At 38.2% G+C, this 15,419-nt stretch overlaps 1 protein-coding gene across 2 annotated transcripts in view; it reads left to right on the top strand.

Annotated features, from left to right (window-relative positions):
• Positions 1 to 15,419, top strand: part of PTPRN2 (protein tyrosine phosphatase receptor type N2) — a 661,203-nt gene that overhangs the window by 159,204 nt on the left and 486,580 nt on the right. For both annotated transcript variants that reach the window (XM_064505751.1, XM_026103068.2), the window contains exon 3: positions 7,061 to 7,174. In XM_064505751.1, the coding sequence (XP_064361821.1) occupies positions 7,061 to 7,174 (114 nt within the window). The remainder of the gene's footprint in view (positions 1 to 7,060; positions 7,175 to 15,419) is intronic.

The raw sequence follows: 15,419 nt of genomic DNA, 5'->3' as shown, positions 1-15,419 counted from the left end.
AGGGCGCCCTCAAGTCTGGGTTGGACTCTGATCCAAAGCGGCAGCAGATGGAGCCTGAGGCACAGGGACTGCAGCGGTCACCTGGAAGTGGATGGAGTTGATTCAAGTCACTGCTCTACTGTTCCCTCTTGCCCTAATCACAGAGACAAAAACCATAGCTTACAGTCCATATAGTTACCTAGCTGGGTTTAAATCTGTGCCTCTTATACTCCTAGTCAAAAACCTTAACTTTGGGGGGGGGTGTTTAGGAGGGGGCAGCACCTCTTTTCACACCAAGCCTGCTCTCCTCTTGCTTCATTAAACTGCTGCTAGCTTCCTCCTGAGCCTTTCCTCTCTGTTCACTGCACTCATTAAAGACTACAGTTTTTTTCATTACTTTTTGTCCAATTTACATATTTCTGTTGTAACTTTAAAAGCTCTCAAGTGAAAGTGTGCATAGTATTTTGGGGCTGTACAAGCCACAGGTGAAAACGAGCAGGTTAGCACAGCAACGTGCTTCCCAGAGTGATATTGCCCTTGTGTCGAAGGTCCTGGCTTGGTCGACGGAAGGAAGAGCAGAGCTCCTCCAGGACTTGCTCCTCAGGCCGTACGAGGGGGCTTTACGCCCCGGAGGAGCTATTCGCCCGCCCGCTGCCGCTGCGTGGTCTGGAGCTTTGCAAATCCCAGCCCTGCCCCAGTGTTTGCGCGGGACCTAACTAATGCTGTTGTGCATCTGGATTTTCATCTTCAAACATGAGCACTTTCCTAATCACTAACGAGCCGTCCAGTTTTTTCAATGATCAGAAATATTTTGTAGTTTTGTTTCTGTTTTCTTTTTTTTGGTTGGAAACAGGCTGGCTGTACACATGTATCCTTAAATGTCTGTGTCCAAAGAGGGATGGAAAGGCATTAAATCTTGTTAGCGCCCTTCCAGAGGACCGTTAGGTTGTCTGGCATTTAGGGGAATTCATAAGGTACCTTTGCCTTTTAGTTGTTTAGGAAGAGTGCATTTACTGAAATGTCTGTAAGAATATCCATTCTATGGTATCTTTTTTCTTGGATAAATAAAATTTTTTCAAGTTTAGAACTCCTTACATTCCTGTTTTCTGCTTTCTGCAGTATTTCTTTTAAATCTACATCTACAAGAAATATACCTTGTTTTATTTATGATTGAGGACTTGCTTTACTGCAATATATTATGCCTGACACAACAGCAAAAGCAGATTGCCACCACATATTCCTTGGCACCTTGCAAAATATGCACCTTGCTTGCTGTCTGAATAATGCATTGATCCTAAAAACCAAAGATCTGCGCTACATGAAATATTTTATTTTTTATTGTATTCCTTTTTAAAGGAATACAATAGTTTTAAATAACTGCATTAAACACTTGCACATGTCTTTCAGCCATTAGCACAGTGAAGGCTGAGGGTGGGTGTACCTGCAGAGCTGCGTATTCCAGCTGAAATCAAATGCGTCTGCAAGCAGCAGACGGAGAAGCTGAAGAGCTCCAGGACAGATGCCTGAGCGTGAAACCGTCCACTAGATGCCACTGTTACTGCTCCGAAACGGAAATAGCCAAGGACGACTGTGGCCACACACAGATAAGCAAAGCAGGATGGTGAAACAGTTTTAAAAGTTGAACAGGGAGCGATTGCCCCCCGGGAGGTCAGCGGCCGCTGCGGATGCCGGTCCGCGGGGCAGTTAGCCGCGATCGCCAGCTGCTGCTCTGCTGACGGACTGCTGCAGCGAGACTTGTGAGCGTTTGCTGTTGGAAAGCATTCGAGTAATATTTTCAAAATATTGCATGAGAAATGATGCTGCAGGACCCACCGTTGCTTTATCTCTGTGTGGGGTACCTTGCTTCCGAAGGGAATTTAAAAGTAGAGGTATGCGTTATGAACTAAGCTGTTTTAATAAATTCCATATTAAAAATACGTTGTTTGCTGGAAAGCTTACTTGTAAATGTTGAATGTAGATTTGTGGGCTATGCCTTCTGATATTAAAGCCTCCCAGCACGCAACTTAATGTGCTCTTCAAGAAACTGTAATAGGTGTCTTTTATTAAAAGGATTTTGTAAACAAGCACATCAGCGGAGAGAAATAGCAGGGAGAGAAAAGCAACAGATGTTAACAATCTCCCGTATATTTCCTAAAACATTTAACATCTCTGACCTTAAAGTCCAGTATCGTGAGGCTTTCAAGATGCAGATGTTATGCTTCTCACTGGAAAATGATTTAATCTTTCCTGTAGGCAGCCCAGCTTCTAACCTTGGTCATAGGACATCAAGCCTTGGCCTTCCTATTAGTCCTGGACTACTCTTGGACCTTACGGCTGCTTAAAACGTTAAGTTGAGGCAAGGAGAACAAAGTCAAGTCCATGTTCAGAGAGAATAAGCAATCTTTTTTTCCAGAAGGTTAATTTGCTGAGAAATGATGCTGTTTGAAACTGTGCAGGGGCATTAGAGGAAGTTCTTTGATTAATTAGGGGAGTGCAAATGAGACGGTCAAAGAGGACAACAGGCACAATTTGACATATTGCTGGATCCGCGGATTTTCTTGTTTGTGTTACAGACCAGGAGCAAAATAAAATGCTTACAATATAGGGCAAACCTTTACATTTTATACAAAGCTCTACTTTACATTTTTTTAACAGTTGCCAGAGAATTAGTATAAGAAAGCCAAAGTGTTGGTCAGCCGATGGCTGCGATGCTGTCACGGTCTGGCGCGTGACTTCCTTGCCGACGGCTGCAGGAAGGTTGAAGAGCTGAAGAAGTGGCACTTCGGAGCCTCTGCTTGGAGGCTCCCCCGCAAAGGTCACTTGTCAGCGCCATGTGCAAATTTCACCGCCTGTACATCTAAATAATTAATTACTGCAGAACACAATCTTTTAATTCCCATCTATCAGGCTTTTGTCGGCCTGCAGACAAGCTCCAGTGCCTCTACTGGTGCTCACAGCTTTGCAAAATATACCCAACAAGACCGCAGTCCTTCTTGCTGGTATTCAAAACTGCCAAATCTTGTGTGCATCTGACTTAGTTTTAATTCGCAGAAGATCAGCCATACTTGGCGGTGCCAAGATGGGATTTTTTTCTCTATGTAAGCAAGGTTTATTATACGCTGTTTTTTTTGTTTGTTTTTTTTGTTTTTGTTTTTGTTTTTTGTAGGAGATCCTACTTAAAATGAATTGAATGATTCAGCTCCCCACAAATAGTCTTGCCTTCAAGGTATATGTTTCCAAAGATTTTTTAGTACCTGCTGAGCATGTGATGCCTGTTTGGCTTATTGTGATTGAAACATGTTGACACAATAAGCTTTTCAAAACTGTATTTCAGACTATGTTTTTTTCTGGCTCTCCTTTTGCATAATTCAATACCTAGACATTAGTCGTGAATGCAGTGTAGTGTTTCCTTCCTCAGTAGATAGTTATATCATAAATATCCACTAATTCATCACAAACAGGCTAATAATAATGAATTAACATGGGAGTTTTCCATTTTCTTCTGACCCTTCCTCAAAAATCATCCTTCCAGAGCTTCTGTTTTGGCTTGCTCACTGTTTAATGTGTCAGCTGTATTTTTTTAATAGAAATTGATAGATACTCAGTGTAAATAGGCATGCCTTGCCCCAGGGTGCCATGTCTAACAAAAGAGGTTCATCTGCCATTATTTGAGATCTTATTGGACACCTGGATTAGGTTAAGCGTGTGTTTTTTAATTTTAGCATCTAACTTGCTAGTACATGTTTGTCAAAATTCAAGCTTTAAACAGTGGCTCTTTAGACTTTATCTGTGGATTCTTTCTCAAGCATTAAATATATTAGTAAAATAGCTAGATACATAAAAAATCATCTTATTGTCTCTTTGGGTATGTTATTTTTCTGTTTTAGTCTCTTCTTTGGAAACGACTGTAGAAGCCATCTAAAAGTTAACATTACCATGCTGTTAACACAGATGTTTCCAGGTCTAAGTATAATTTATAAGATATTACTATGGAAATCTCAGAAACTACTTCATGGTAACGATTAGCAAATGATAGCACTTTAATAGCAACCATATGTGTATATTGATCGGTTGTCTCAACCTCCCCTCATTCTGGGGGTGTGTAAAGAGCAGATGCCTTTCGGATATCACGTCCTTTCTCAGAACACAATTTTAATCAAAGTTCAGTAGGAGCACACTCTTCGCAGTCATAAGCCTACAGTGCTTTTCCTTGGATTGCTGTTATTAAATCATCATTCATGCTTTGAGCTTCCTCCGCCGTTTGACATTTTCTGTAAAAGTTAGCTCTAGAAGCTTTTACGTTTTCATTTTTGCTTCCTGATGGGTTTGTGTAATTTGCCCTGCTTCGCTCGTTGGAGGTGTTACAGGTCAAGCGGGTGCACTAGAGGGTGCTCCGACACCAGCGCACCCGAGCACCCGCATCAGCTCGGCAGAGGTGGGTGCAGCTGCTCTGGAAAGATGTGCACACCGCGTGTTGACATCCTGGAAAGATCATAGTACTTTTAAACAGCGTATTGCAGGCTAAGCTGGGCAGATCTTAAACATTAGTTTTAATTTAAGTGAAAATGAGGTTTCCGCCCAACCAAAGCTACATAGGAATTTGCATCGCATTTGCCAAATAGATTTTTTGAGAGAAAAAAGAAGGGGAACTTTTACAAAGGTTTTGTTGCAAAATGGCTCCCCCCCTCTTTTTTGCACAAATTACCTAATTTTAAAAATGTCTAAGTAAAGGTAACCTGAAAATTAAATGCTTAAGTCAACCTGAAATTAGTTTTTTAGGTTTTCAGTGTTGCATAGAAACCCTGCAGAAACACAAAAACCCAAACAAACAGAAAAAAATAAGAAATTTCCCACTTTTTTTTTTAAATAAATGAACTGAACTAAGAAATCTACTATTTGCACAACTCCCTCTGTAAAGAGCCTCTGTGTTTTAGAGCTGCTATTTGCCAGCTGCTCCTTGGGGCACACTGCTCCTTCCCAACTGCCCTTGCACTGCATTAGGCAGAGATGCCGTTTGCGCCTGCACCCTTTGCAAAGGGTACGATCTCCGTATTTCCAGTACCAAGGCCAAAATAATTTGCAGTTTCTCCCTAAGCAATCCCTGTCTTTTCTGGCAGGTCGTATAACTCAGCTCAGATTCATGTGCTAATCACTAATTTTAGAAATGAAAGAGTTTTTCCTGGGTCCAAAGGCAGTAGGTTAAAGGTTGCCTTTTTAGGAAAAAACAGTTAGGCCTGTTTTAGAGTTTGTGGATGAAATAGCTTTTGTGTCCGTTGAGATGTCCTTAAAGGATATTTAAAGCATTATGAAAAAGTTTAAATTCTACTGCAGTATGAATCTTTTCTGGACTCTAAATTAAGAGTGTGATTATTTTTAAGATACATTAATAAAAAAATCATGGCATATTAATTATGTATGTAAACCTAGATTCTGTCCTAATTATTTGTAGCTAGTAACAGTTGTAAACAGAGCCAGTTAGTTCAAGTCTAGGTTCATTTTGAACAGCTCTGTTCTTAAACACTGAAATGTTCTTCTGTCCCTTTCTGAACCAGGACCTTATTTATTCCTGTTCTCCATCCAGTGACAAGTGGCTGATATTTAAATGCTTTGCTTATTTCCCACTTCAACAGTTTTTTAAACAGAGATGAATGTTCTACCCAGAATGTTTTAATCTGGAACACTGCTTTATACTTTATAAGGCAGAATAACAAAACCAGATCTGTTTATGTGAATTCTAAATTAAAAATAGTTTCCAATAACAAAATTAGACTGAAAAGGTAAATTTTTGATTTGGATTAACTTCATTTGACAGTTACTAAGGTGACAGGAGGGTTGGAAAGGCACAGGAAACATAAGTTGGCTAATTTCAATGGATTATTTGTATTTAGCAGTGAAGCTTAATAATGCCCTTTTTTTCCTGCATCCTGGATTGGTTTATTTTCTTTTATGCCATTATTTGCATTTGGTGAACAGCTGGGCCAGTAGTTTCCATTTACAGTCTTTCAGCTCTGTGAAGTAGCCCAGAAAGTAATAGACATTTGCAAATTAATACTTAATTTTTTTTTCTACTAATCTGATGTAGTAGCTATCCTTTTTGAGCATAGAGGTAATATCAGAGCAAAAGTAATTACGGTGTTAAAACTAGTACCGTAGTAGAATATTTTGCTAATTGAACTTGTTGCATTTAAATTGCTTCCTTTGGATCACTCTGTAGAGCAGAACTGTTTTGAACAATAAATGAAGCCACTTGCTTTCTCGGAGGCCTGGAATTGCAGATGGTCTGATTGTGCGTGGAGCACCTAGGCTCTGAATTAGTCTTTTGTATGAAAGAGAGAAAGGTAATTTGAATGTTTGAACTCCCTGTTCCTCCCACACATACACAGGAAGCTTGTCTCGAAATGAACAATTCTCTAAATAAAGACTAATAAGAAGCTAAATTAATTAGAAGGTGTGATTTGAAAAGACATTGATGAGAAGAGTCTGTCATTTTAGACAAATGGAATGGAGCTAAATAAATTAGGCCACATTAATATCTCATTGTTCTGCGAGCAGCTTTCTTTTATTGCATTCATTAGAGGGTGCTACTTGAAATGAGCCTTTGCTAGCCATTACCGATTCCACTCTCATTTACCAATGCCTAACACGCAGCTCCTGCATTAAAAATATTTCAGCAAATCTTCATAGTTTCTGCAAATTAATATTTATATTTCTGGATGCTGTGCTTTTCATCTGCAACATAGTCGTCTCTGAACATTAATTTTTTTCCTGCTGAATTGTCAGTAAAGGCGTCTTACATCAAAAGGTTTGGAAGCCAGAAGTCTGAAATTACTTTATAAAATAAACTACACTCATAACTTATACAATAGAATCTTCTCCCAACTAATATTCCTCCAGTATTTATTTTGATAGAAAATACCCTGCCTCATGACTTCAGTAATCCTTTGATAACTTTTTAAAGTGTGTTTTAAAAGGTTCCTGCAGTAAATAATTAGGATACATTGCAAATGCGCATCTCATCATGCATTTCTTCCCCTCAGAAAATGAAAAGTATATTTTTCCTTTTCTTTTCTCTCTTCTGCAGATGGAATATTTGGGAGATGTCAGCGAGTGCCAGTGATAGACGTATATAAATACGACATTTCACCCCCTGTTCTTCAGCGCCTAAGGATCATCCTAGAGAAGCTCTCACACAGAGGTACAGTAAATATGGTATTAGAAGCTGGTCAGTGGAGTGAGGGTGGGTGATATTGGGGAATAGATTTATTTTGTGCTACTTCTGAGGTGACATCTTCAGAAGTTTTGGAACGCACCATGTTTCAGGCCTGGAAATGCTGTCCTTGTCCAGGTAAGATGCCTGCTGACTCTCTGAATCTGCACCAAGGGTTTGGTGAAGCAAATTTAGGAGAGGTGCTTCCCTCTTACACAGTCGATCTCTGTGACTGACCCTCTTTATATAGCAAAATTTTAGCATCCATGAAAGTTTGTGTCATATAAATAAGTTAACAGTGAAGAAAACAAATTTGCCATGTATATTTTTGCACCACAGTGTATTTCAGGGTGCTTGTGCACAAAACACCCAACTTCCACTTAGCTAGGAACAGTTTTTAACTTTCTAGTGAATTCAAATAAGTAGAAGAAATATTCCGATTTCATTACAAGCTGCATCTGGTATGTCCCTTATAATTTTTATTCAACTTTCTAAAATTAATCTCTGTGCTCTCTCCAAGACTAAGAGGATGTTCTCAGTGGCATAACTTGAATTAACAAATCAAAATGTGGATAAAGTGAAAGATGGTAAGGTGAAAAAGCTTTTTAGGTACTAACTCAAGAAACATGTCTCTGCTGCAGACAGATGCAAGAGCAGCAAATCTTAAATTTAAATTGTTCCAAAAAAATGTTGGAATGGCTTGTTCTTCAATTGCATCATCTGCTTGGGTGTTTGCTCCTAATACCTTCTGGTTTCAATCCCATTTACAAAGTAGTAACGTTATATTACCCCAAATACTAGCGTGACTTTGACAACAAATTAATTTCCTGGACCATAACTGTACTTGGAATTTGGACTTGTTTTGAAACAAATGGTCCAGATGAATCAAAAATTCTCTAAGGATTAATTTCCTGTGCAGCAGCCCATCCAAGTGAAGCAAACTCCAGACAAAACTCAGTTGTAGTAGCTCCTGGTTCAATATGTGCGAATAGTACTTGAGGCTCTTTCACTTGTCATTTTCTAAAGGCTGAGTTATGCGAGCAAATTTATGAAAATATTTTTTCTTCAGGGCAACATAGTATGAGTGGAAAAGCTGGTATTCTCTCTCAGTTTGTATATGGTGAAGCCAAGTATCTAGATAAATCTGGAGAGGGCAGAAGAATTCATCTCACTAAGACACCCAAGTTAAGGTCTGTATGTGTAGATGTTTACTTGTGAGCTAGGTGTTGTGATAATATTGACTGAGATCTAGTCAGTACAGTTGATGAAGCCCAGAGAGTGACTCAGATTGCCCTCACATGGACACCCAGGGCTCATTTAAGTTTCCTAAACAGGGCTGACCTGTCCCCTGTAAGGCTCCCTCCACAGGAATGTCAGGTATGACAGAAGACCTGCAGGAGACCCACGCCATTCTGGAAGAGCTTCTGGAGGGTGGTGGGATACCCCAGGCCATCTCAAATGATACTTACCCCCTTCCGTCTCCCTGCCTACCATAATATTTTGGTCAGTTCAACCCCTCTAATATGTGCTTCTCTTTGATTAACCAACCAACCCCTTCCTAGGATCTCTACCTCCATAGATCTGGCTGTTGCAGTAACCTCGTAAGGTTGCATAAACCTCCCTTCAAGGGAGTTTGTGCATTGAAATTTGGATTTGTATCTTATTTTGTCCATAGAACAAGAATGACAAGGAACACAGAGGTTGAAATTGTGTCTGAGAATGAAAGTATTTTTGCCTTTGTCTTTCTTTACTCATGAGCTTTGGAGGTGCATACACAAATGCTTATATGCTTTGAATTGATGTAAATCTTTTGCAGGCTGTTTTCTTGCCTGTGGGTATCACAGTGATGAGAATCTTTAAAATACCTGTAAGAGATAATAGAATGCCCTTGTTCAAATGATCGACAAGATACTTTTTTTTTTTTTTTACTCAATATGCTTGGCAAATTCTCAAGTGTTTAGTGAGGACAGGAATATGGAAGCAGTAGAATCAACACAGGTTATCAGATTAATGGATTACTGACACCAGGATGGGCAGAGAAGACCCTGCTGTCTGCTAGTGCTATCGGATATAATAAAACTAGCCCATAGATCATATATACTGGCTGTGATGGTCACCTGCATAGTTAATGCTGCTCTCCTGTATATTGTGTGCAAAATATCATGACCATTCCTGCAGTATTGATAAGCAAGGCATTGTCAAGCCCACACAAATGGCTCAGTTCACCTCAAGAAAGGGCTTCATTTTTTCGGAGGTCTTATTTCCTTCATCTGTGTAATACTCAGTTCTTCTTGTCCTTTCAGAAAGAGTGCAGGCTAGCTGCTCTTGATGATGCACATCTTCCCTGAAAAGGATAGGGTCAGTATCTGTTCTCTCCTTTTTGTAAAAAGCAGAGCAAATTCTTCTTAGAAGACTATATAGTGGGTCAGTTATGCTTAGTCCCAAGATAAGAAAAACTTCTAATAACATCTATATCAGACATTTTCTATTTTTATTAGACATATACACAGTTAAGGACCAGATATTTTGTAGGTTATTAACTTCAGTGGTTTTCTGGGATTTCTTTTTACTTTTCTGATATGCCCTATTTTTTCTTTTTTCTTTCCTTCCTGATGTCTTCTTGCACAATTACTAATCCCCTTATTTTTTTCTATTTCCATAGAATTAAAAAAAAAATCCCATGGAAAATCTCACAGAATTTACATGTTATTTTTTCTGTATTTGTTGATCACTTCTAAGTGATGCACGTACCCAAATCAAGCCCCAGATGGAAGACTGTATGTTCAGGTACATTATAGCACAAAGGACAATACGATATGAATAGCGAATAACATTTGTGATTCTGACAGCTCAAAATGTTTGCTACAATAGTGAAGCATACGACAGAAGCTTAGATGAGTGACACACTTGATCATAATCTCTTTAATAAAGGACTTTGACTAAAATTGAATTCAGGTTTCATAATGATACAGTTTTTATGTCTTCTTTACACATTCTTTTTCTACACTATCTACTGGTAGATTGATGATAGAAATGAATGCCTGGGAATATTGGATAGTTTCCTACAAAGAAATAATTTGTTAGCGTTCAAATACCCTTGTTTATAGTCATACTGTCCTTGATTCCGTCAAATCTTTCAGAAATATCCTTCATGAAGATTTTCTGAAGATACCATTTTATAAATGTTAATATCTATATGGGAAAAGCCCTTCTCAGCAGTGCTGAAACATAAACAATCATGATGAATCACTTTCTGCAATTGGTCCTTCTACAATTTATAATTTAGGAGGGGATAAAACATTTCTTATTCTCTGATAAACAAAACAATCCAAAAGATGCTGTTTAGATGGTACTAAAACATTGGAAAAGGGAAATGAAAGAAATATCAGCATAGAAGGATGAATGAGTAGTGCCTGAAGGAAGTGGAAGTACTTATCCATACAGTCAGTCTTCAGCATCCCCCTTGTCCAACCTGGAGCGATACTACAGGGAATATGCCAAGTGTGATGAATCATCCATACACTTTCCTTGGTTGAGTTAAAACATTGAAAATGCCTGTGTGCTGAAATGGTCTTAAATAATAAAATGTTTTTGTGTTCCTCTCGTCCCAGTAATATGGGATGGCCAAGTGATCACATCACTAAGATTCTGGAAGAATATAGTTTCTCAGTGACAGTTGATCTGTAAGACGAGAAGCATGGAAAGTGAGACAGGAGGACTAATGATTGTACATTATAATTCAAGTATCAGTGCAAAAATAGTACTTGAAATCTCAGCATAAGCAATAATAAAAGAGGAAAGTAGCATCTCCCAAACTGCTTTTTCCGAGAGGGAATTACATTTGTTTCCTAGAACAGATTTTTACCAGTGATTCAGGAAACCAGCTGATAACATGGTACTAACTATGTGAAACTGGGAGTGCTGGGGCAATACACACTACGAGATGGAAGAGGTCAGAGACGGCGCCTGGAGCACACGCTTCCTTAAAGACCCACGAGTAAGGAGGTCTGCTTGGGGTTGCAACAAAGGTGCCCCTGACTTAGGATGCTGCCTCTGGTAGCAGCCGCAGTGTCTGCTGCGGGAAAAAAATGCAAGGAAAGGTGAAGCATGCAGATGCGTTTCCCGTGATGCACCCGCTTAGCTTTCCATGCTTGGTGGCAAATGGTTTCCCTGAGCTAGAAGTCACATTTCTGTTTGTTGTATGAACATGCTGCTGCCAGGACGGTTCTGCAGGACCCTATCGAAATAAACAAAGCGTGTGAGTCTAATAATAAGTAGCATAGTTTCCGTCTTCCATTTTATTTAAATTTTAATTAAATTACAGCTATAGTCATACAGGCCCTTTACTGCAGGAATCATGCAGCATGACCATTTAAAAAAAATAGATTAATGTTTTTGTTTTGTCTTTGTAAGCTAGAGCCATTAATAAATGGTTCCTGAATATACTTGTCGCTACTTTCCTTTTGCTCTAGCACCTTCTTGTTCAAAACTCTGCTTTCAAAAGAAGCAATTTCTTTTACAAACTATTTGGTAGCAAGACCTGCTTAAAATATCCAAATATTGACTGTCTTATTAGGAAAACCAAAAAGGGTAGGATACATTTTTAAATGAATTTATCTCAAGTCAGAAATGTATTCCCAAGAGACTGATAGGCTGTTGAAACAGACAACAGATTCAGAGACTATTTAAAAAAAGATTGCGCTTTTCCCCCTGCCTTTTTTTGGCTTCATTGTATCTCAGGAAGTTCTTGACAGGGGAAAAAAAATAGTGCTAAATGACTTTTTAACCAGTTGAGTGTAAGGTAGCAATATTAATGTTGCTGTGCTAGAAATAGTTTTATATTTTTATAGCAATTTTATATTAAAAACTATAAAAATGATTTCCAATCAGTTAACTTGAAAACCGAAACAAATGTGGCTTGTCACATGTAGCTTGTGAATTAAGAGTTGTGAAATACTTCAATCAAGACTATTTTTTCAGGGAAAATTAGCAAAAAGTATCACTTGGTACTGCAGTGAAGGTAATGGACTGGAAAGGGAACTTTTATAAGTTTTCCAATAAATTTAAAAGGACTATAACAAATCTCACACCTAGGTGCAAGATTATTTTCACATTATTGTAATGGTATATAGAAAGCCAAAATCAATGAAGGTAGGAGAAGTGGAGGAGAAGTGCTAAAGTGCCGCTGATATTTTTGGCCTTCAAAAATCTAAATAAAATTTGAGAAAACTAAGAATGAGTTTAAGAGAAAGCAAAACCTTTCATTTTATAAGCAGCAAAAACAATACACTTTGAAAACTCTTTGCGATCACCCAGTTTATTTCACATATTTTGCACAATACAGAACAAAAAAAAGTATGCTTTTTCTATTTGGTTGCTTATATGACTGCTCTGCTCACTTGACATAATCTGATGTGTCATTGACTTGCTCTTTGCTACATAAGACATCTGTGAAAATGTTCTTTTCAGGAAATTGGTATTTTATGAAGAATGTATTGACATTACAAAAATTGGTTATAGGAACAAAACAGATGATGTGGATTCTGGGAAACAAACCAGAAAGTACAGAAGAAAACTTTTTTTGAATATTTAGCTTTATCTGCGTCAAAGACAATGGCACTGTTGTATGAAGTTTTGTGATTTTGTGTAATTTGGATATTGCTTTTTTGCATGCTATATATGCCAATCCAAAAGCATCATATTCTGTTTGCTTAAAAAGAATTATCAATCAGAGCTTTCACTTGTGTTCTTGATAAAATAATATATTAACTAATACATTTGATAGAAAGTGGAAAAGGTCTGCATGTCTCCTTTCTGTCATGTTTCTGTCAACCAGCAAATGACAGTTGCTGACTGGGATCAGAATGTATCACAGACTTTGTGGCCCAGATAGCTTTGCAACCCTTCTCCTGAAGGAAACAGAGGAATTAGAGATAATATGATGCAAATATCAAAGGCTGTCAGTCAGTTTCTGGGTTGCCTCCTTTGTGCTGAAGATCTCTGGGGCACTTCATGGGTTTTAAGCCTCTGCATTAATGTTTAGTCTTTTCCTTGAAGCGCTCTGTGCTGGCTCCTCCACAGTTTATTCTGGTTCTGGTCTTTGAAATTTGGAGTCTGTCTCTGTTTCCTCCTTCTGTAGCAGAAGGTAAAGATATCTCATCTTGCTCCTATGGGACGTCACTGAATAAGCTCTACAGGCTTTCTCTGGATGGCCTTGTTCTCAGCATTAGACTGAACAATAGTTCAACAGGAGAATGTCTTCATATTCAGGTTATTCATTAACTTGCTGCCCCGTTAATGGTGTCGCATGTGGTTCTGAACTTCATTCTTATTCCCTTACATTGTTCTTTTAAAAAATTAACACCTTCCACAAGACCACTGGACTGTGAATACGCTGGGCTTGAAGTGATATGGGTACCTAAATATGTTTTGAAAAACACTTAAAATCACAACAATCAAATTGGAGTTCATTATCAGTTGTTACCACATTTGGAATGTCAGCAAATATCAATTCAAGCATGAGATTACTTCTTTAGCAGCTGTAGTCTCTCATAATGCTACTTTTGGAAATTGTGAATAACAATCTAGCATATCCAAACTAATTATGCCATTTTGGACCATTAATCTAGAATTCTATATAGCACATTTGCATATTCAACGTCAGACTGCTATTTATCATTGCACTACCAGTGTTTTTTGCTTAGCACTATTTGTTGAATTTGTCTGCTTACTGGGAAATTTATTTTCCTTTTCTATTTCTATATTCATTGCATTTTTTTTTGATCGACAGCTTTTATCTCTGTCTACATGGCCTCACATTCTATGAAATCAACTTTTAATGAGACCTAGTGTTTGACATATTTTTAGCTTTATAATAGGTACTCTAAATTCTGAAACCTTTAGGCTTGCCTATTCAAAATTGTGTTTTACTTTTTAATCTTACTCATACAAAACCTCAATAGGTAGATCTTGTCCCCCACAGTACACTATGGTATGATTTAAGCTTTACCTTGTTTCTAGTCATCAGCACAAATTCCCACAAAGGATTTTGTTCCCTTTTCTACACGGAATATATATACTTTTTTTTTTTTTTTTTTTTTTTTTTTTTTTTTTTTTTACTTTAGATACTTTAATTCTTTATCTTATGGCTTCAGAATGCCTCTGACAAGCTGTTCTCTGCACAGGCTGGGTGCTATTAAAACCCTGATTTTGTTCCACTTGTGCTATCTTTCATGCTGATTCTTAGCACACTCATTGCAGTTAAGAAGTTTCTCCTTCTAGTTTGTTTTGTCCGTACACATGTGTATAGGGTAATGGTTAGACAAGCGCAGTTCAGGGTAGTAATGCCCTGCTTTCCCCCAAACAGTTGTCCGTTGCTCTGTTTCTCATTTGCAGCCTAGCACAGTCTTAAAATTGCGTAACTGTCTTTTCTCCAGTTTTGAGTCTTTTACTCTTGTTGCTGTCTGTTTTCTAATTAGGCATTCGACAGACCTTCCACTGAATATTTAACTAAAGTGTCTCCAGTCTTTTAGGAAGTCTTTGAATGTTCCTCCTCTGTTTGACTTTCCATAGATAGCTGATAGCTATGCAACTATTTTTTTTTCCATTTTGGGTTTTGTGTGGTTTTTTGGAGTGCAGTATCTTTCAGATTTCTGTAGCATGGTCAGATAATTGATTTTCTTTTCTGTATTTTTACTGTAGGCTACTTTTCAATGCAGAACCTCTGACTCAGAAATAAAACGTAGGGCTGCTGATTCTGCAATATTTTAAAAACTTATCTTTTGTTCCTTTCAGTTTTTTTATAGCTCCACTAGCTTTTGTGAAAAGACAAAATTCCTGCCTGAGCATCTTCCAGTTGTTTGATATTTTCCTAGAAAGCTGTGTTAAGGATCTTTAGATGCTCCTTAACATTCACCGCTCTATTTCTTCTTTTCTTTGTCTGAAAAAAGTGCTGGTAGGGATGGAAGCAATCTCTGTCCATACATCACTCTTCCTTGTAGTAGTTTTTCACCTGTTCCAAGTTTCAACGGTATTTGACCAAACTTCAGGATTTTATGTATAATAAAATTCATGAAAATCCTATCTGAAGAAAAGAAAGGGTATTAGTATCACTACTGGAGAGAAGTCAGCTGTTACCCGTTTGTTTAGAAGCAGCTGGCTGTCACATACATCTACCAGCCAAGCATTATTATCTGTTTTGGAGCTGGTCATGCCCAGCCTGTGTTTTACCCAG

Source organism: Dromaius novaehollandiae, chromosome 2 (assembly GCF_036370855.1).
Source record: "Dromaius novaehollandiae isolate bDroNov1 chromosome 2, bDroNov1.hap1, whole genome shotgun sequence".
Classification (NCBI taxonomy): Eukaryota; Metazoa; Chordata; class Aves; order Casuariiformes; family Dromaiidae; genus Dromaius; species Dromaius novaehollandiae.
Note: the sequence above shows the minus strand (reverse complement) of the source record. Positions and strands in the feature narration are given on the sequence as shown.